The sequence below is a fragment of the Cygnus atratus genome, chromosome 6, assembly GCF_013377495.2.
Source record: "Cygnus atratus isolate AKBS03 ecotype Queensland, Australia chromosome 6, CAtr_DNAZoo_HiC_assembly, whole genome shotgun sequence".
Taxonomy (NCBI): Eukaryota; Metazoa; Chordata; class Aves; order Anseriformes; family Anatidae; genus Cygnus; species Cygnus atratus.
In genome coordinates this window covers 7,094,133-7,115,988 of record NC_066367.1, presented here as the reverse complement: position 1 = coordinate 7,115,988, position 21,856 = coordinate 7,094,133, and the positions used below count along the sequence as shown (strand labels likewise).

At 48.0% G+C, this 21,856-nt stretch overlaps 1 protein-coding gene across 1 annotated transcript; it reads left to right on the top strand.

Annotated features, from left to right (window-relative positions):
• The first annotated feature begins 842 nt into the window (after positions 1-842).
• Positions 843-18,762, top strand: LANCL1 (LanC like glutathione S-transferase 1). The gene is made up of 9 exons (XM_035536728.2): positions 843-990; positions 1,849-1,966; positions 9,423-9,630; positions 13,353-13,488; positions 13,856-14,002; positions 15,910-16,092; positions 16,573-16,749; positions 17,038-17,110; positions 17,984-18,762. The coding sequence occupies exons 1-9, from the start codon at positions 907-909 to the stop codon at positions 18,058-18,060; spliced, it is 1,203 nt and encodes a 400-aa protein (XP_035392621.1). The 5' UTR covers positions 843-906; the 3' UTR covers positions 18,061-18,762.
• The last annotated feature ends 3,094 nt before the right edge of the window (positions 18,763-21,856 follow it).

The following is a 21,856-nucleotide window of genomic DNA, read 5'->3' as shown; positions in this document are numbered from 1 at the left end:
CCCCTAAACCCCTCAGGGCCAGCCAAAAGGTACCCCAAACCTCACAGCACCTACAAGCCCCACACAGCTAGCTAGACAGGGCCCCCAAATCACACAGGTCCAGCAAAAAGGTATCCCCTAAACCCCCCAGGGTCCCCAAACTCCACTGAAACAATCAAAATGTACCTCAAACCCCACAGGAACACTTGCAGAGAACCCCTCAGTCCCACAGGGCCCCTAAGCCCTGCAGGGACAGCTGCAAGGTGCTCATGAATTCCCCACGTCCCTCAGAGAGGCTCAAAATGGCTCCCAAACCCTCACAGGGCGCCCAGATCCCTTGGCATCAACTGAAAGGAGCCTCAAGCCCCACAGGGCCTGCAAACCCCACAGGACCTGACACATGGGGCCTCTAAACCCCACCAGGACCCTTAACCTCATGCGGCTACCACACAGCCTAAGCCTCACAGGGCCCCCTAGAACACCACAGGGACAGCTAAATGGTGCCCTAAACCACATAGTACCTACAAACCCCCGCACAACCAGCTAGATAGGGCCCTGAAATGACACAGGTCCAGCCAAAAGGCATCCCCTAAACCTGACAGAGTTCCCAAGCCCCACAGGAACATTTGCAGGGAGTCCCACAGGATCCCTAAAACCCCCCAGAGCCAGCTGCAAGGGGCCCACAAATTCCCCAGTCCTATGTCCCTCTTAGCCAGCCAAAATGGCTCCCAAACCCTCAGAGGACCCCTAAAACCCTAAGATCCCACCCCATCGGCCCCACAAGGTGTCTCAGACCGCGACCGAAGCCTCACGCGGCCCCATAGGACCGGGGCTGGCACTGTGGGGCGGTGTTCCTCGGCCCGGCCTCCCGCAGCCTCACGGCGGCCGCCGCCATTTGGGCGGGGCGGGCAGCGAGCGGCCGGCACCATGATGGCGCAGCGGGCTCTGCCCAACCCCTATGCGGACTACGATAAATCCCTGGCCACTGGCTACTTCGATGCCGCCGGGCGGGTGAGTGGGGATGCGGTGACCGGGCTGGGTGAGGGGGAGCGGCTGGGGACTGTCGCTTTTCCCCGGCCGCCCGCCGAGTCCCTGCCAGCGCGGCCCCGCGCCCGGCGGTGGCTGCGGGGAGAAGCCCCTCAGGCTGGGGGGGCTGCCCTGGGGTGGTTCACAAGGTGGGCCTTTTTAAATAACAGCAAAAAGAAGTGGATTTTCTCTTCTTTTTTTGAAGCAAAATTAAAGGTGGTGACTGTGTTTTGTACTGAGGGTCTGTTTGTCGGGGGTGGCAGCGGGTGAGGATGTGTGTGTGTGGTGTCATGGTCCTCGTGTGCCCATGGTAAGGTGAGAGCTCGACCGCTGTGTCCTCCTTCAAGGTGGGCAGTTATCGGAGCATCTCCTGTGACATTAGCAAAACCTGAGGTAACGGAAACCCTCTGTAGGTTTTTCACTCTCTCTGGTGTGGTAGCCCAGTTATTCCTGAGAGGTTAAAGACCTGACAATCCTATCCCAGCAGAGCTTTCCAGAAAGAAGAAGGTGCCCAGGACTTCCAAGATAGCTTCCAACCTGCCCATCTCCAGCCTGGCCATGGTTTAAAGCCAGGAGAAGAAATTATCTTCCTCCAGCATGGCTTTGAGGCCTTACAGGTGCTGGCACTGCAGCCCCAGGGCAGGGCATGGCCCTGGTGGTGGTGGGGTAGCAGTTGCCAGCAAAGACTTCTCAGATGTTTGCTAGGAGGTAAATGCTACTAGTAGTTAGAGAAGATCCCTGGTGTGTGCCCCCCCGGCTCTTCCACACGCAATCAGCCATTTACCAAGACCTTCCCCAGTGTGCTGATGGTGCTTTTCTCCGGTGTTTCTTGATTCTGCACAGCTGACACCTGAGTTCACGCAGCGTCTGAACAACAAAATAAGGGAGCTGCTCCAGCAGATGGAGAGGGGCCTCAAGTCTGCTGACCCACAGGACTGCACGGCTTACACTGGCTGGACAGGTAGGGTGGCCCCCTGGGCACAAAAATCAGCCATCTGGTCTGAAGGGAGCTTGACCCCGCTGAAGCTGTCCTCAAGGTTAGGCTAAGTCAGCCCCTGTTTCTTTGTAGTTTGATGACAGTAGATCTGTATCATGAATGGCACTTCTCCGGCATGATGGTTTAATCTGTTAAACTAAGGGGTCGTCGTTCAGTGACTCACCTTTTTTTGGCAGCAGAACTCAAACTGCAGAGGGAGGACCATAGCATTGCAGGGTAAGTAAGACTAGATCTTGAGTAACAGTGCCAAACTTCTGCAACAAATAAAGCCAGAGGATTAGAATGTATCTTCTTGAGAGCAAGTATTGGAGCCTTTGAAGAGACTAGTTCCAAATGTAGGAACTAGGTGAGGGTATTTACAATTACTACTCTGTGAAGTACGTATATATGCATAGTAGGCCATTTTCCTGTAAGGCCTTCTTGCAGAGTGGCAGTCATGAGCTTAGAGCCTGAGCTAATGTCCATCTTTTTGGTTTGGGCTGAGTTTTATCTTGCGATGCTGTTTGTCAAATTGCACCACTCTTTCTCCCCAGGTAGTGCCCCTCCACTCAGCCAGGGCTAGTTCTGCTCTTGGAGCTGCTAGAGGGAGCGGAAATCCAAATATAACTATGGATGGAAGCCTTCTTCGCACAAACTCTTCTATCCTAAGCTTCCAGGAGCTTGTCTTTTTCCTGTGGTGCGTTTTCAATGTGTTCTCCCTACTTTGGGAGCGTGCCCTACCTTCTCCACCCTATTCCTACCCCCTGGAGCCAGGGAGGACACATTTCTCTGCCTCATCCTCTTTGGCTTTTGGCTTCTGCTGTGCGCTTTGTCAGCTTTCAAGGCGCTTTTTTCTGCACTGTGCCAGGCTCTAGGGAGGGATCTTGGGATAGGTGCAGTTACTTTTGTGACTGCTGCAGGATTTTTTTGCTGTCGTGGCTTTTTTTTTTTTTCCTCAATACACTGCAATCCTAAGTGGTAATTTTCCATGTTATAATCTGGGCGTGGCTGGTTCGTGCTTAGATACAATGGAACTTGATGCCAACAGTTTGCTTGGAAGAATAGTGATCATTGTGTTGACGCTAAGCTAATGTTGCAGCTTGGTGAAAGCAGCACCAGAAATGGCAGCTTGAAAATTTTGGTAAGGTAAACAGGCACTAAGAGCACTCCAACACAGTTCATAAGAAATGCTACCATGCCACTGTTGAATTCCAGCGTGGGAGAAGACTATTGTGTGTTGTTTTTTTTTTTTTTTTCTTTTCAATTGCTGCCTGGCAGCACTTTGATGCTGCTGCGTGTGAATTTCTGTTCAGTACTGGCTGAGTTCATCCTGGGAGAGAGGGGTTCAGCCTTCCCTCAGCTCCCTTCATGTGAAAAGTGCTCTGGATGTGGTGATGGCCTTCAGGTGTGATGACACTGCTTGGCTTGGCAGTAGAGTCTACCTCTGGCCAGAGGAATTCAGGAGGTAAAGCAGGAGGACAGCTAGCTGATGTTAGGTGTACTCTGAAAGTCTGCAGGGAGAAGGTAAACACTTTCCTTTCCGTAGGGTGGCCTTAAGGAGTTTCATGTTGGAAAGTGACAGTGGCTGTGAGCTCCGGTAGGATTTCTGCTTTCTTTTTTTTTTATTAATTTTTATTATTTTAGAAAGCGATTTCTTGAGAGGCATTTCTCTTTTCTTTTCCTCCCTGGGATCATTCCTCTTCGGGCATACAACCTTCTTGCCTTGGCTAATAGGATTAGAAAAAGCCTGTGGACAGATTTCCTGCAGGTCACAGCCGGAGAAGTGAAGTTTGCAGATATTACACTGTATGCGAGTCATCCTCCTTTCTTTTCTAATCCTAGCTATATTAATTTATTCAGTGCTGGTTTCCAGAGAGCAAATTAATTGGGCCAAGACAGCAGCTTTTTCCCTTAATTGCTTAAGTAGAAGAGGCTTGTTGAGTATCTTCTCATGTAAATCATTGCCCAGCAGCCTGAAATCAACTCGCACTCTTGTGACCGCTAATAAGAGAGATTTGAAATGTGCCTCTCTTAGCATAAACTCTGCGTGAAATGTAACATACTTGAGCGTACTACATTACACCCTGTAATATGCAGCATATGCTGGCATTTTACTTTGGTGCCTGTTTCTTTCCCAACACACTTGAGAGCCCTGCTCCCCCACACAGCCACAGCTTCTTGGCACGTGAAGTTGGAGCAGAGGGAAGGTAGGACTTGCATTTTCAGCTCAGAGGCAGTGACAGTGCACTTCGGATCCAGATTATCCAGTGTACAGCTGAATGCCCTCAAAACACGTTTGAATCTGCTAGTTACGGTTTCATTCAGTTCCCCATAGGGATCAGGGCCCTGTAGGCAAAGCCTGGTACGTGCCTGGCTGTAGATCAGGCTCAGCTGTTGTGTTCCATTTTGTCTTATAATCAGTTTAGCTAGACTGCTGCAAAAGCTTTTGCAGTCTTCATCTGTTTCACTAGTATCAAAGTATTGACTGAGGAAAGGTAAACTGCCCTAAGTTAATTTTGAGTCAGAAGCAGTTCAAATCCTTGCAGAAGTACGACGCTCTTGCCTGTTTTCAAACATGAGGATGCCTAAGAGTTACCAGTATGTGTTGGTCTTTCTTGTAGCGCAGGAAGCTGTGCTTGAAAGACTACCTAGACTGGAAGGACAGATGGTGGAAAAGAAATAGAACAAGTCAGACTTCACTGTTGTCACCTCTTTGCTGACAATCAAAGCTAGGAAGCTCCTGAGTCTGCTCCCTGTTGGCTGTTGATGTCCCAAGATGATGGGGTGGTCTGCCCTCTGAAATGTTGTAAAAGGGGGAGATTCTCCTGCCTGCATATTTTGGCAGTGCTTTTGGGATTTGTTTCCCATGCAAGCATTCCCTTCCCTAGCAGCATACTAGTCATGGCTTTTAGTGCTTGAGGGCTTCTGAACCAAACCAGTGAGTCCAGGTGGCTTGCCCCTGCTGCAGCTTTTGGCTGGCCTCTAGGCAAGTGGAGAAGAGAAGGGCTGAGCTGCCTTTTGAAAGGACTCTTCAAAGGACACGCTAGATGAAAGAAAAGTGACTTAAGAACGAGTAGAAATTCTGACAGTACCAGTTCAAGAAAGGTTCTGGAAAAATGCCTTTCGTTCACTTCAATGTAATATCCCAGTTTTAACCTCATAACCCAGAGAACTTGCATCCCCTTACAGCTCTGTTCAGAAAAACAGAAACGCTCAGATAATCCCTACAGAGTAAGATGCAGTGGGGCTGCGTTTGAAGAGAGAGAAGAGAATGGTTTGTGTCACCCACATCCTGCCAGGTGCCTGGTGGGTAGTTTGTGTGAAATCTCCATTCTTGGAGATGCTCAGTATTAGACTGGACAAGGCTCTGAGCAATGAGGTGTAATTTTGAAGTTGGCTGTAATTCCAGGTGTTAGATCAGATGACCTCTGTATGTCCCTTCTAACCCATCCTCTTCTAGGATTCGGTGATGAGGTAAAGGGTTGTTGGTTTTTGTTTTTTTTTCCTGGAAGGAGAAAAGTAAGTTTTACAAAAGTGTTATTACCAGGTTTTCTTGTCGGAGATGCTGAGGGATCCTGAGAGACACCCCATATCCCACAACACACTAGGAAGGCAAGCTGCAGTAAAATGCACCTGGGAGCCCCCAGGCAGTTTCAAACACAGGACTATAGACCCTCTATAGAAGACAGCTCATTTTCCCATTCAGCACGCCTTTGGCATGCATTTGTGAGTGTGAGATAACATCCCACACCTCTGCACCAGAAAAGTTGCTCATTATCCTTTGAGCTGGGCAGTAGAGCTTTTCCACCCCCTCTGTAACTTTTACCCCATGCCTAACTCATTAAAATGTCATCAGGTTTCACACTAAAAACCATCAGGCTTTCTTGCTATGTGCAGAGATCAGTTTCTGCTGCTTCCCTCTAAATTTGACATCCTGCTTTAAGGGTGCTGGCTGGCTGAGTGACCCAGAAAATCTCCTCCTGTGGCAACCTGGGGAAATCTGTGAAAGGACCACGCTAGGTCAGCTGCTGGTGTTGTCCAGCACCTGAACTGGAGTCAGCTGTCAGGCACCAGCAGCTGAACCAGCGTGGTCCTTTCACAAAGGAAAGCAGGCGCATTCAGAGCAGTCTCGTGGGTGTCCCTGCTGTGTTGTCAACAAGGGGGCTGCAGCAGAGCTGACACCAAGCAGTGCTTCCTCTCGTCTTCATCCAGCACGAGGAGGAAGCTTTGTCTCACTGCTGTCTCCCGCCAGCAAAACTGTTGGCAGTGGTAGTGCAACCCAACAGAAGGAACCTGGGGGGAAGTCCATACACAGCTTTACTTCTGTTTGACCAACAGAATGGTCATATGATTGAGGTTTTTTTTCAGCCTGTTGCAGTGCTTTAGCTCTTCAGCAAGAACTTGTCTTCTGTCTACAGCAATGTCTGCTCTGTTGGAGGTAATGGCTTCTAAAATCAGGACCATCAGCGTTAGCCGATTGATGCAAACACATCTGTTCCCAGTGCATGCATTTAAGTGTCCTCCTGTGCCTCCCCAAAAGAAGTCTTTAACACAAAGCAACCCTCTACATCTGCTCATATAGGATGGCAAGAGGAGAGAGATGCTGCTCACCATCCTAATGAAGATGTTAAATAAACAGGCTTTGATGTGAGATACACAGACCTGATTTTTGCCTCGTGATTCTCTGCAGCTAGCAGGTGTCTCGGTCATTCTCTCTCCAGTGCATTGGCTCCCTGCACCCTAGGGACGGCAGTTTTGGTTATCAGAGCCCTACTAAAAGGATGTGCTGTCAATAGCTCACATGTTCACCACTGTCCCGCACCACCAAGTGATGTCTGATGCATTCTCTGCCACATGTGGGTGTGCAGCAAGGTCTTACACTGCAAGGAGAAAAAAAAATGAAGTCTGGAGAAAGTATAGAGAGGAAAGACCAATAATAACTGATAAACAGAACAAAGCCCCTAAAATTCTGGCAGTAGCAGATGACAGCTGCAGTGTGGCAGTTCTGCTGGGAACAATCAGGAGTCTCAGAGGTCACCAAAGCAGGTCACAGACATTTCCAGCTGTGACACTGAACACAGACCTCCAGGGTGCATGGCAGTGGAGCCGATCCACTGTCTACAGGGTCCCATTTGATCAAGGATGCGATGTTTGTATGGCATGGAAAGCATACCAAAAACCCACCATGTCAGCCTGCAAACCCTACAAACCTCACAGCTGGGGTGAGGAAGGTATTGGAGAGGGATTGAGGCAGAGTTGTGGGTTAACTTCTGCAGAGTAGCACAGCTTACTTGAGCCAAGGCCATTGGGGGAACTCTTGTCTGCAAACTGCATTGCCTCTGAAATGACCATCTGCATCTTGGCAGGCAGGTCAGTATGCAACATTTCCCACGCAGGTGACTGCGTTTTATATCCTTCTACATACATCTGTAAACACCGCGGTTTTGTGCATGCTTCTGCTCTCCTCTGCTGATTTTCCCTACTTCTGGGTTCACAGGCAGCAACAGAGCAAGCTGCAGGCAGCACTGCCCCATGCCCTGCTGATCGACCTGGGAGCTTGAGTTCCTTGAGGCATGAGTTGAGAAAATTGTCTTTAGATGCAGTTTGACAGCTTTTCTTTTTCAAAGAAGAAGGAAAGACAAATGATTTGGGCAAGCAAAGGTTTTACTCCTATCCCTTAATACAGGTTAACGTTTTTTGGAGTCTTCTCCAAAAGAGCGATTGTTGGAGAATGCTTGGGCTGGGAGGGAAGGATGGTGAGAAATGTTTAAAAGAGGAGAGGCAACAAAGTCAGAGGAAAACAATGGTGAGACATTTACTTTCTTGGAATTCGGTCCTAGCAGCTTTCTTGGTGTGGTAGTTATGTACATAATTAGGGTGGTATGATGGCAGTGGGAATAGAAGCTACTTAGAAAGCAAAAAGTTGTATATTAAAGCAGATAACTCAAGAGTGCAAGTTGTGCGCAGACAGCTATCAGGCTTATTAAGAGCCTAGAGGCTGTGCTAGGTGCTAAATAAATCAAGGAGAGTCGCTTTGCATTTGCTGGCTGGAAGAGGAGGGTTCTCTTTAAAGAAGGGCTTCATGTCCATGTCCTTATAAACCTGAGTGATGGTACCATGCAGCTGGGCTTCTCTCCCTGGAAATACTGACACTAAACTGCTTTGAGAGAGGACAAGGTTATTAACTTCAGTGGGAAATGGAAATTTGCCCTTAATATACATGTGAAATTGAATTGTCTGTAGCACGAAGCTTTGGAGATTACCCATGCAAAATGAGAAAGTGATCTAAATTTAAAATTGTCCTCGGTACCTTATAAAGTAATTTTGCAGCATGTTTCTTCCTACCCTACCCGCCTTGCAACACCAAAATCTGCGGAGGTTGGCTCAATTAATTTAGGCTTAAACACAGAACCCATGGCTTCACAGAAATGGTTGCTGGTGAGGAGAGAAAGGAGCCTTTCTCAGGGGGATACAGACCAGTAGCTTTCTCCAATGCATGTTCGAGGATGCTTTCCAGATCAGAAGGATGTTTGAACGTGGCAGACCTTTCAAATACAGTTACATACTAAAAGCTTCAAGAGCTGGATGGAGGCAGGGCAGACAGAGTCCAGGGATAGCAATTGATGCGACTTCTTAGTAGCAGAGCTGTTTCTGTAACTGCCCACCCCACTGAAAACATCCAGGGAAGACCATGCAGCTGTTTCCAGCATTCCAGGTAGCTTATCTTTTTCCAGCCAGGGCTACTCTCAACAACAATGTGCAGCTTCTTTCCTTTAGTAGGATGCACTAGCCCCTCTAGGAGGGCTCGGGACCTGCTCATCAGCAGCTGGTGTCCACAGAGTTGTAGCAGTCCTGCTGATACTTCCCAGTGGGAAGGGTAAAAATAAAAAAAAATAGAGCCAGGTAGGATGCTTCTCAGTGCTGATGATCTGTCACTTTAATCAAATCCAAGCTAAGGGACCCAGCCCTTCACCTCCTGGCATGGGAAAGAGCAGTTGAGACAGGGAAACACCTCAGCACCACTCTGCCACAAGTTCTGTCTTGCCTGATGTTTTCTGCTGTTTTGGTGGTTTGTTTTTTTTTAATTCCACTGTTTTGCAACACAGTCCCAGGTGCAGTTCGTAGGTTTAGATGGGTTTGTCTAGGTCTCCTCTTTTGCTCCCAACTACCAAAATAGCGTGTAACCTGTGTATCAGGGGCTCTGCTGTCCTCCAGGCCTTCCTGGGTCAGACACTGCTGTTTGTCTCCACTTGCAGCCCACTCAGGAGCAGCATGAGGCACAAAGAGGTCACAAAGCAGGAAAAGCAGCTGTGGATGCTGCAGCAGGGGGTTACACCTGAGATGAGGCTGAGGGCCAGACTTTTAGGGTTGTTAAAGTAGCCAAGGTGCAACCAAGATGCAAACTTTTCTGGGGGTTACAATCTTAGTGTTCCTTTTGCAGGCATTGCCTTGCTGTACTTGCACCTCTATGATGTGTACGGAGACCCAGCCTACCTCCACGTGGCCCAGGAGTACGTGAAGAAGAGCTTGAGCTGTCTGACGAGACGATCCATCACTTTCTTGTGCGGAGACGCTGGGCCTCTGGCAGTGGCTGCTGTCGTCTACCACAAACTGCAGAACCAGAAGCAGTCAGAAGACTGCATCACTCGGTAAAACGCGTGGTTATGTCTTCGACCTGACGTTCATCCTGCACTTGCTTGTAGAACTGGTCTGGGCTTGTTCCAGGCCCTCTCCTCCAAGCCTGAGTAGATTTTGGCACAGTCTTAGAGGCAGGGAATCCATTAACATAGCAAGGCAACGCAAACTTCTGCCCTGAAGTAGCTTGCCTGGCTGGGGCTGCAGGTAGGGGAGCAAGGATATTGCTTAGCTGTCATTGCCACTTTAGAAATAATTCAGGTAACACAGGGAAGAAATTGCCCAAATTAAAGAATAAATAAATAAAAATAATGGGAGGTTTGGGATTTTTTCGGAACCCTTAAATTTAGCTTCACAGCCATTTTGATAAAAAGGAGAAGCGTGTCACTTGCTTCCACTTGGTATTTGTTAGTTGGCTTTGACTTAGACCTATGATTGACAGCATCCTTTTCAATTGCTGAATGCAGCTGGTTATGATTCATTTATTTCTATTTCCTGCCTTTCTTCAACTGTTTTCAAATGTATTTTTGTTGGATACTTCAGAAAAAACAGGACATACAAGCAGTCCTACAATCAGATCAGCAAATAGCAAAGGAAGGAAAAAAAAAAGAGAGGAGTAGATTGCAGTTGCAAGCTTTTCTTGCTTAAGGGAGATAAGTTTAAGAGGGTGAGAAACAGCCCTGCGTAGAGATGCTGTTTATGAGCGGTCAGCACACAAACAAGACAAAACCCAGGCACTTCAGAATGACGCTGAATGTCCTTAAAACAGCCATGAGCACGTCATGCATGATATGGATTAAAAACACCATGGATGGCTATCTGAGGGTCTGGTATAACTTGGACACCCAGTTCCCACTCCTTCAACTAAGAATAGCTCCTCATTACATAGATATGGTCAGTGTGAAGACAGATCTCCCTTTTTTATTCTTAAAATACTCTGTGGTTTGGGTTTTGCTTAAGATGGTGTCAAAGTGGTGAATCTCACTATGATTAATATATTTGCTAACAAGGCAACCGATCTGTCAAGCATTACCAGCCAGTTGTGGTCAGTACATAAGCCCCAAGTTATGGAAAATCCATGATTTTTCTTGCTGTAGATCTTCCCCTCACGTATCCCTGTTCTGCTTACAATGTTGTGGCAGAATGGAAACTCGTGATTAATCCTGCACTGCCATCTAATGGCATAATGAGGGAAGAGCCTTGGAAATGGGTTTCTTCATACATCTGAGAGGAAGAAAGAGAAAATTGTGTCATTTTTGAAGGAACATTTACACTGTCCTTGCTCTACCACCAATTCCCAGAGCAGTTAGCCTGACCATGCTACCTTTAAAAAGAGAGTATTTCTCTTTGAGAAATAGTTCCCTTGGTCAAAGCTCTTAAGTGGGTTTTGAATATGCTGTTTAGTTCCAGAAGGGTTGCTAAGTTATGCAGTGTCTGGAAGGTGCACTTCTGTTACAGCTGTGGAGAAGGAGAGCCTCTCTCCATTTTGTTCTGCCTTTTAAAGCACCTCATCTTCAGGTACTGAGGAGAGAATTCATCAGCCAGGTTCTCCCTGCAGTGGGAAAGACAGGAGCTTACTTCTCTTCTCCCCTTGCTCTCGCCTAAATGAGTTCATGACCAAGAAATGTGCTTTTATGCTCTGGAGAGTAACATTTCAGGGCAGCCCATTTTCCGAGACCATGTGAAAATCTGAGCTTTGTTCCAGGAGCTCTTTTCCCTGCTGTGTCGCACCATTTCAGCAGGTCAGAGGTGTGCTTTTAGAGCCAGTGGTGTACAACCCCCCCCCCCTTGCTTTGCAGCGGCCTCACTTTCCCTCTGACCAGAAACTAGTGATTTTTGGCAGTTCAGATAACAGGCTGATTTGCGAGCAGTGGCTCTTTCTTTCAGGGCCCTTGATTTACCCCCTCACACCTGAGAAACACATTCGGATTGTAGTCTGTACAGCAGCACCCTGGGTGTCTCTCACTGCACACATGCTGTGCAGCCCTGCCCCATGTATCTAAAGGACAGAAACTGCTGGTAAGCTTCTCCCCTGATGGCCCTGGCTGGGAAGGCAGCTAGAAGCAGAAGCAGTAATGTGAAGGGAGCAAGAATAGTAGCTGCTCCAGATTCCTCAGTAAGAGAAGATTTGACATGCACACTGCTGAAAATCCCTAGCATGGGTGTTACTGTTTATGCAGCCACCCATTCCTGCTATTGCACCTGACATTTTCCTGACATCCTCAGAGCTGAGCATCGTCACCAGACAGCATCTGTTCCTACCAGCCTGCCGCTGGGCACAGCCCGTCTGCTGAAGCGCTGCGTTCCTCCTTGGAAGCCCTCCTTGTCATCTGCTTTCCTTGGACATGGGGACAGGGGACATAGGGAAGCAGAGGGGCTTTCCCTTCAGCCCATGCAGCTAGGAGCAGGATCCCTGCCAGATAGGCTTGCCAGGACCCTGATTATTCCTAGTCCTGTGTGCAAAAGCTGTCTCTTGGGTTTAGTCTGTGAGAAACCTCCCCAGGGAGCGATGCAAGAGGAGACGGGGCCAATCCACCTCGAGATGTTGTTCTCTCCTTTCTCCTCTGATATCTCTGCTCGCTTTGAGTCCAGTGCCAAGGGAGACTCTCCTGCCAAAAGGAGTCAGAGCCCAGCATCTTCTCTGTGCTCTGGGGGACATTTGCTTGCCTCTTTCCCTTGCAGCACCTAGTTCTGCCTGGCAGCAAGGGCTGCCAAAGCACCTCTTCTGTTCCTCACACTGCTGTGATGGGGAAGCCCTGCACACAGTGCTCTCGTGTTTTAGCCCTTTCCCTCTTGTAGCCACAGCAGGAATCAGCTGAAGAAACAGCCTTGAAGCTGCTTATGGTGGTGTTTCAAAAGTGATGGCATTTTTCAGAGTGCCATCATTTCTTGGAGATGAACAGGAAAATAAAGCTAGAACCAGGCACAGCCCTGCCTGCTGCTCTGACATGGAAGGACATCCAGCCGTGAGGGTGGTGTGGAGAGGGGCAAAAAGGAAGAGTTGCACTGAGAGTGAATTGGACTATGGAGTACCATCCTGGAGAGCTCTGTCACCATTAGCACAACAGAAATATCACCAACTTTGCAACATGATAATAGACAGAAAAATGGCTCAGAAAGTTTCCGACTCCAGCAGACCTCCCACTCTGCAGCTGTGGGCTAAAGTCTGGTGCCAGCCCAGCAGTTGTCATTGTGGGGCTGCCCCACAGGCAGCCCACAGCACTCATATTCTCCTGAGCGGTCCACTGTTGTTTAACTCTTCCTAGAGAAGGTTTCTTCTATGTCCTACAGAAGCTTGATGTTAAACAACGTATCCAGGTGCTTCTCCCCACCTCTTACCTAGATTTCTAGCTCACGCAAGCACCTCTCCCTCCACTGACAGCATAGCTCTGGACACCTGCAGGCATAGCAGTAAAGGGGCTTTGCTATCAAGACTTTGGAGAATAAGGGGTGAGCTTTTTTCACATATGTGCAGCACTAGCTTGACTTTCTAGCATGCAGCATTGCAGGGAGCTAAACAGACTAAAGCAATAAGCCAAACAAAAAGCAGAGAAGGAGAGATTTTGCACCGTGCGTAACTGGGACGCTGAGACACAGGGACTTGTCTGACAGATCTCAGGGCGTGGGCAGGACTGGGGGACAAACTGTTTTGTGTTTTTTTTTTAGCTCTGGTCTCACTGCCTGTGTACACGGCTTTGACTGTCCTCTGATCTCCCTCATGAATTTTTCTTTATAGTTTGCTCCACCTACACAAGGTTGACCCTCGAGTGCCAGACGAACTGCTGTATGGCCGCATGGGCTACCTCTATGCACTGCTCTTTGTGAACAAGCACTTTGGAGAGGAAAAGATCCCTCAAAGTCACATTCAGCAGGTACTATGGCTTCTCAACAGTGGAGGCTGAAGTAGCCACCTGCTGATTTGTTAGCTGTCTCTTCCCATCCCGCTCGCCTTTGAGCAGGTAAAAAATCAGTGCCAGATGCAGACAATTCTGGCAACAAGTGAGAAACCACACTGAGGCTTCCCTGCTGCTGTTCTTTTTAAGAGAAGCAGCAGTACATCCCCTCCTCCCCCCCTTACTCTATATAAATGCCCAGACTGAATTGACATCACTTTCACTCCACCCACGCTCCCCACTGCACGAGGGGAGTTAACAGCAGCTTTGTTCTTTATCAGGATACCCACTGTGCTGGCTCCAAGACAGCAGCATTTCCCTCATCCACATCTCCTCCCACCCACAGGTCTGTGAAGCAGTTGTGGCCTCTGGAGAGAGCTTGGCCAAAAGGAGGAATTTTACAACCAAGAGCCCACTGATGTACGAGTGGTACCAGGAGTACTACGTCGGGGCGGCCCATGGCTTGGCTGGGATTTATTACTATCTCATGCAGGTAAGAGGCACCTGGAGGGAAGAGGCTGGTAGCACTTGTTTCACTTTCCTACAAGGAGGGGCATCTGAATAGGCTCATGGTGGTGTCAGGCTAGGCAAGACCCCTTGCCTGAGAGGCTTACTCCTGTGTTTGATCTTGTATCACCAGTTTTGATGGTTTTCTCCAAGTATGTGAGATTGTTTTTTCCACCTCCATGGAAATCTGTAGGATCTGTGTTATACCAGCACTTTCACATAGTGAAGGCCTGTGAGTCAGCAGGGTCTGAGCATCCCTACCTTGTATTAATTACTTATAATGTATTTCCCTTTGTTGGTATCTGGAGGCTTTCTGCATTATTTGGTTGAGTTGGTTACTTGGAGCAATCTCAGATCATTACAGAACAATAATCTGTAAGAAAAACATGGTGAAAGAGATTATATGCATAGGAGAAAAGTGGGAAATGCCTTCCAAAATCAGGCCTTCTATCTAAACGTTAAAGTGGTGGGACTTTTTACTTCCATAAAGCAGCTGGGAGCTGCAGTGCCTTTTTGCTTTGATGCTGTCTTTCTTACAGTTTTGTGCGACTCAGTGGAGTTCTAGGAATCTTCCCTTCCCTAGCTCTGAAATCAGCGTGATAATTCCCCTGTGTGGGTCACCTTGTGCATAAATTTACAGTGCTTAAGCTCTGTAATAACAGCAATAAACAACATTGCATCTTCAAAGCATTAAGCGTGCCCACTGAGCGATGCAAATTATTTTAACATAGCAAGGTTCATAGATATAGGTGTGGGTTTTTGGGGTATTTTTTTTTTTTTAGACCTAACTCACAGCAGGTGGAAAAAATTCACCAGGTTTCAAGGGCTTGAGCTTTTTTTCAGGTCTGAAGTAGGAGCCTCAAAGTTAATGCCTATATACAGGAGCGGAGTTCCTGTGAATTTAACTCCCTTATATGACTCAGAGAGTAAGGGGTGGTTGGTGCTTTTGAAGCAGAAGGAGATTTGCAGAAGAGGATGGCAGGTGATTATTGCCCAGGAGTAAAGAACAGTTGACTGGGGGCAAGGAAGACAGCAGTGTGCTGTGAGCTCAAATTTGCACTGAGTTTTAGGCTGTTTAATTTTTTTTTTTTAAGTCTGAGTCTCCCATAAAATGCCATGCTGTGTGAAGCACAAAGAGCATAGATGAGCTGAACATAACGTACAAAAACCCTTGGGGGAAGCAGACAAGGGGAACACAGAGAGGAGGATGTTGGACTCCTATCTCCAGTGCTTTTACAGCACAAGTACTGACTTTTTAATTTCCAAGTTATCAGCCTGGGAACTGCGTGATACCTAGATTGGAGTCCTCCTTGCAGCCTGCCACAGGAGGTCAGAGCTGTGCAGTTTTCATTTGGAGAGGACACTGAAGCCTCTCCCTTGCTCTCATCTGAGGTCAGTGGTGAAGTCACTGCCTTGCAATTACCTAGAAACATCTGTGAAAACGCAACATCACAGCCTGCCAGAGGGGCTGGCCCAGCAGCTCCGAGCTGAGGCGCTCTAGGTGCTAGGAATCATTCCTGGTATTCACCCTTAATGCTGTTTTTATACAATTTAGCTCTTTACTCCAAAGCCGGGTACCTGAGACTATTCTTACTTTTCTTCAGGAAAAGACTTTTTTCTTCTCTTGCTTTGAGGGCTGCATCACACTCTTGGGGAAGTCTTTGTTTTTGGGGATACATTAGGTATCTGGGAACGAGTCCCTGCTGAAGGGCAGCCTGGGGCCAAGCAGGTACTTGGGACACGTGAAAGCCTGGACTAAAGAAAACACTTCATTTACAAGGAGCAAGAAGGGACATAGCCATAGGTGGCTTTGTTTCTACCTTTCAGGTGGATTTTGGACCTTTTAGGGAGGGACAGAACGGTCTCCCGGATTTAACACTTTCTCTCTTTTAGCCTGGCCTGGGAGTGAGCCAAGTAAAGCTGCACAACGCAGTCAAACCCAGCGTGGATTACGTCTGCCAGCTCAAGTTCCCATCGGGCAATTACCCTCCCTGCATCGATGATACCAGAGACCTACTCGTCCATTGGTGCCATGGGGCACCAGGTGTTATCTACATGCTTCTCCAGGCATACAAGGTACCGGAGATCTTGTAAAGATCCTTTGGGGGCCCCTAAATGTGGAATTTCATCATGCAGAAAACATATGAGACCCCCCCCGACTGAAGGCAGGATGGCTTCTTACAAAGAAGTAACATCATCACCCTGCAGGGCCCACTGACTGAAGCAGATCATGTTTTAAAGACTTCATTTTCTTAATGATTTTTATAATTATATTGTTTTCTAAATTATTAAATTATGTTTTTTAATTTATTCCTGAAAATAACCCATCAGCCTTGCAGGGTGTCCCATTGCAGGTGGCTGATGGTGATAGCTAGTAGTATGGTAAGTAACGGTCACACAGCCCCATTCATCACATCAAAACATCCTCCAAAACAGGCAGCAAAGTCGTACCGTTAAGCAGGAGAGGAGCTAATTAACCCAGGCCTCCTGACAGGGATGCTCTCTCTGTGTGGAGGAAATTGGCTCAGTGTGGAGGAATATTTCTTGTCTCTACAGGTGTTTGGGGAACAGCAGTACCTAAATGATGCCCTGCAGTGCGCAGAAGTGATCTGGCAGTACGGGTTACTGAAGAAAGGCTACGGGCTCTGTCATGGGACGGCTGGCAATGCCTACGGTTTCCTAGCACTGTACAACCTCACTCAGAACATGAAATACTTGTACAGGGCCTGCAAGGTGAGAGCCTGCGTGAGGAAGGGAGAGAGGATTATTCACTTTTGCATATTTTACATCACGGCCCTTTCCTTTGAAGCCTCATTTCTAGCATGGCAGAAGTGCAGCTAGCTCTGACCAGCTCCACCAGCATAGTCCTTGAGCAGCGCAGTCATTGCCTGACAGCCTGCACAGAAGGAATATCCTGCAGAAGCCTTGTTCTGCAAAGGGATAATGTGAAGATGAGGGTGGTATTTGTTTTAAGACACATCTCCAAGAAAATTTAGATGCTTTTTGTTCCTCTTTTCCCAGTTTGCCGAGTGGTGTTTAAGCTATGGTCAACACGGGTGTCGGACTCCAGATACGCCGTTCTCGCTCTTTGAAGGTAACCTCCATTTCTAAGCTTGTGTTTTGCTCCTGGGCCTGAGCCAGTCCAGCACTGAAAAAAAATGAATACATGTTCCACTGAGGTCTTTGCAAAACTCAGCATAAAGAATGGGAGGGAAATTGTGTTCACTGATTTTACCCTTTCACAGAAGCAGATTCTTGTAAGACAGGCTGGTAGCTCCAGCTGGAGGGAGCAGCTTGTCCTCTTGGGCCTCCTGCACAGATTCCGCAGGGGAATTCGTTAATGGGTGTGGGCCAAAGTCTGCCATATGGTAACTCATAGCCTGGTTTCTCAGGCAGTCTCTCCTCTGTGCCTTTTTAAGGATTAAAATCCTCCATGGGCTTTCCAGTTCTATTTCAAACATGAGTGAAGAACAAGTGGGGCCGCTTTTGTAGGCCGTTTTGGCTCCCGTAGAACTTTGTCACTCTTGCTAAAGGCTCCCCAAAAGTCTGCCATCAGCAGGTGTTGCTGAAAGAACTGGCTCCTCAGGTAACCTGAGTCTCCCTAGTTCTGCTGCAGGCCAACAAACAAGGGCAGATGCATCAGTGAGGATCTGAGGCAACAGTATCACGGGGTCCAAAGTTTTGCAGACGTTCAGATTCTTAAGCCAGGTAAAGCCGGACGAGGGGAGACCCATCGTGTTTTCCCAGGTGTTTTTCAACATTTAATTAACTTCAAAATGCTCTCCCTGCAGAAGTACCTAAGCTGCTTGGGAAACCTAGGCTCAGACTTTGGAAATTATCTTAGGTCCTTCTGAAAACGTTTTCCTGTCTTCTGTCTTCCTGACTCATTCGCACCCTAGATAACCAATAGCATTGGTGCTCATACAGAATCTCCTGAAGCACATTGCCTGTTTTTTCTTGTTCTCAGGAATGGCTGGAACCATTTACTTTCTTGCTGACCTGCTGGTGCCAACCAAGGCCAAGTTCCCGGCATTTGAACTCTAAACCTGAGCTTGGCAGCTCCTTGCCTGAATCCTTCTGCACTAGGAAGAGCAGTACAAAGCTGCTTTCTCCTCCTTCCAAACTCATCGTTGTTTACCTAACTGAACATACATCCATCCCTTGGAGGGCACGCTAAGTTCTCTAATATTTCTAGTCATCTCATTGCGTTGTTTCAGTTTAAAACACAGAATGCAGGGTTTGCTGGTGTCTCTTGAAAATGTGGGGCTGCAGTTGGGAGCTGGGGAAAAATGTACAGTATTTTGTTGGCTAGAAAGTTTTGCTATTTTCTGTATCCCATTTTCTGGGAGAAAGACTTATATTGAATGTAACTTTGCCTATTTAATTTAATTTTTTTTTCTTTTGTGCTGACAAATAGTTCCAGGAAGTTGCCTTTGGAAAACAAAAGATGAAATACTGAGACCGTTGCCCTGCAATGCGCTTTTAAGTGTTTTCTTTCTGACCATCCATGGAGTAGGTAGTTTAGGAGCTGGGCTGCTCCATAAGAAGTGAATATGAGGGGCTGTGGAGTCTTTATATATGCTTTTTTAATGTCAGATTGCAAGTGGTGCAGCTGGAACTGACAAGCCAAAACTTCGTTCAGAATTTACACCTGTCTGCTTTATAGGCAAAGGCTCTTATGTATAGCTCTTTTGTGCATTTTTTCCAGTGACAGACGAATAAATAATCCACTAGTTTTTGTGCTTACTTGCTGCCGTGCAAGTCCATTGATCATTTAATGGAAAACTCCAATTTAAGTAAGCTAAGACTGCTTGCTGGTGTGGTTGCTGCTGTTTAGCTTTGAAAACTTACTTTGCAATCTTTCTTTAAAACTGTATATGTATATTACAGGTGGCTGCCAGCAGCAGCATAGGAAAAGAAATGTATTCCACTGAGTTCTGTCAGTGTTTAGCCTGTTACCTGTGTAGCTGTTGTTTAAAGGCTTTGTTTTAATAAGCTTTCCTGAACCTGGTTAATTTGAGTCACTTGTTACTGCTTCCTGGAGTTTGGTATGCAAAATGTACCCATCCAGCTGGAAAATCTGTCCTAGGTTAAATAGGTTTGGCCTGTCAGCACACTAGCAAGGGATAAATATGTTTTGTTGTCCTTTGCTGATGCTACGCTAATTTGCGGCAGTTGGGGACCTGACCCCTTCAACCACTTTCTTAGCACCAAGCATGACCCAAGTGCTGAGTACAGCGGACCTTACTGACTCCACTTTACTCCCTTGTGCTGTTTGATGGCAGCTCCATGGCCCGCACAGGGGTGGACGTGGGTTTGGTCTTTAAAGGGCGCAGCTGATGATTGCCCGAGGCCACCTACAAGCAGGTGAGCAGCTACAGGGCGGCATGGGCAGCCTCCAAGCCAGCAGCGTGAAGCAGCAGCAGCAGCCCGAGCCCTCTCCAGCCAGCGTAGCGCTTGTCCTGAGGACCAAAGCTGGCATGCTCACAGCTAGCTCGTGTGTGTCTGAAGACAGGGCAGTCTCTTCTTTAACAGTGGAGTAGGCAGACCTGAAAGAATCTCCGAAAAGGGTAGAAAGCATTCCCTGCAGGCTGCCACACCTTCTTCAAATCCCAGCCTTTTGCAGAGGAGGTGGTTCATGCAGCCTGATGTTGTGGCAGCATTGCATCCCAGGGTTCATACATGGGTCAGGTAAATCACCAGGGCTGATATACAACTGACAAATGGAGCGCTGTTCAGTAAAATACTAAAATGACCAAGCTTTGGGTTATTTTTTCCCTCCGCTTTGTGACAAGGATTTATTTCTGAAGAGATCAGGATACGCAACAACCACCACGCTGGTGAAGTTGCTGAAATGTTCCCAGGTGCATCCATGAGCTGGACAGTGCCTGTGGATTACAGGAACGCTGTTAGCAGCTAAATGCTGCTGGGACACTAGACAGTTTTGACCCTGTCATTGCAGCAGTCCAAAGCAGCTTTATCACAGGTGCTTTCTCTTTTCAACAAGCTGAGACCGTAGTTGCATAGACTTCATAGTCAGAAGCTTACACATTTAACCACCGACTAAGAACTACACGTTATGTTACTCATGGTGCTGTTTTGGTTTAAAAACCTAGTGCTGCATACTCCCAAGAAATAAATGAAAACCACAGCTTGAAGGCACTGCCACACAGCTCCATTTGTGCTACCAATAAGATGAAAAACGTCCCAGATGCTGCTAGCCAAACAGCATCTGCAGGTGTGCATTCCCCCCACAAAACCTTCCTGTGGTTTCAGCTCTCAAGAAATGACAGTAGGCTCAGTGATGTATGATGTATGAGGTGACAAAGGCAGAGACAGTGTGAGCAAACAGATCTGTTACTGTTCCTTCTGCCCAACTTTCTTTATCTCCCGTTCCCACACTCAGTTTGGGTACAGGGCAGGCTTGGGGCCCCAAAAAGCTGCTGCTGAAGAAGCAGCCACACAGGGCAGAAAATTACTGGCACAGGGCTTCTTTTACATGAGTTACCCAGCCAGACTCCGCTTTTCTCCAGCATCCCCACCATAATCTCACCTTTCCCCTTCCCCTCTTAATTTAGTTACTTTTTTCATCCAAAGGACAACAACTTGGCCAAATTTGAGTGGGGTTTTCTTACCGTAGCAACCAAGGGAACATGGTTAGTCCCAGTGAGACCACAAATCCTGCTCCAAGCCCAACGTACAGCAACATAGGTTGCTTGGATCTTCCTGCCCACAGCAGCCAAGCCCTTTAGCCGAAGTGTTGCCCCGGTCCCCGCAGCCGCACCCAGGAAGGAAGCCCTGACCTGAAGGCCAGCAACCAGACTGAACCCCCAGGAGTTACAGCTCACAACACTATCAAGTGCCCGAAGATAAAATCCAGCTGAGCACAAGGCAGCAGATTGCAAATGCAGGAGGGGGAGAGCAGATCTGACTGAACTGCATGCCGCAGGGAATGAGCTGGAGCCCAGCTAGGCTTGCTCCTGGCATGGGAGTGGGCTTCGAAGCTGCCCTCATCTAAGCTTGGGTGGAGGTGGCCTCGGAATGGGTCTGTCCCCACCAGCAGGTGGCAATGCAGCCAGACCGCTGCTGCACTCCTGCTGTCACATACCCACAGCCAGGGTGGCCCTGAGCTGGGGTGCAGCTGTGGTGCGTGCTTCCTCAGCATCTTCTGCATTTATACACACCAGTTCCTTCTGTCCTCCTCCCAGGATGCCAGGAGCTGGCAAGTCTGTGCCAACGCCCTACCTGGGTCCAGTTGCCTGTGGCTTGCACAGAAGCTTTGCACACACTTAGCTTAAGGCAGCCAAGCCCAGCAGCTAGGCAGCCGCATCCCTAGGGCTGCTACGAGCAGGGCAGAACCCCGCAACGTTCCTGCAGCACCCCAAGGGCTCTGCCTCTCCCTTGCAGCCACCTCTTTATGCTTTCCAGGCAAGCACAAGCTTGCTGGAGCCACCCTGAGCCCCAGGAGCTCTCAGTATGCAGGGGGCAGAGTGGGATTTTCACAGCTATACCCTGCAAGGGCCTGCCTGCTCATCCCAGGGCTTCTCATTTGACCTGTAGCTGTGATAATGCAACAAGCAGGAGCAGATTAAGTCTTTTCATGAGGCAGCTCTTAAAACAGCTTAAACACACAGAAATGTCTGATCTGGAACCAATAGGGGCCATGAAAAGGGTAAGTTACTCCAAGCTAGCCCCTCCCGATTTGGCCAAGGAAGGCTGTGACCAAGATTGTGCTCACAAGGAAGACACCACCACCCCAAAACATCCAGACAGAGCCTCCAGTAAAGAGTTACTCTGAGGTAACTGATTTTAAAAGCAACAGGAATTCTTTTTAACAGGA

Bases quoted from the DNA above. Each gene is read 5' to 3' on its own strand.
- LANCL1 (XM_035536728.2), top strand. From the start codon at position 907: ATGATGGCGCAGCGGGCTCTGCCCAACCCCTATGCGGACTACGATAAA. The intron at 991-1,848 runs GTGAGTGGGGAT...GATTCTGCACAG, and splicing joins ACTTCGATGCCGCCGGGCGG to CTGACACCTGAGTTCACGCA. The intron at 16,750-17,037 runs GTGAGAGCCTGC...CTCTTTTCCCAG, and splicing joins ACTTGTACAGGGCCTGCAAG to TTTGCCGAGTGGTGTTTAAG.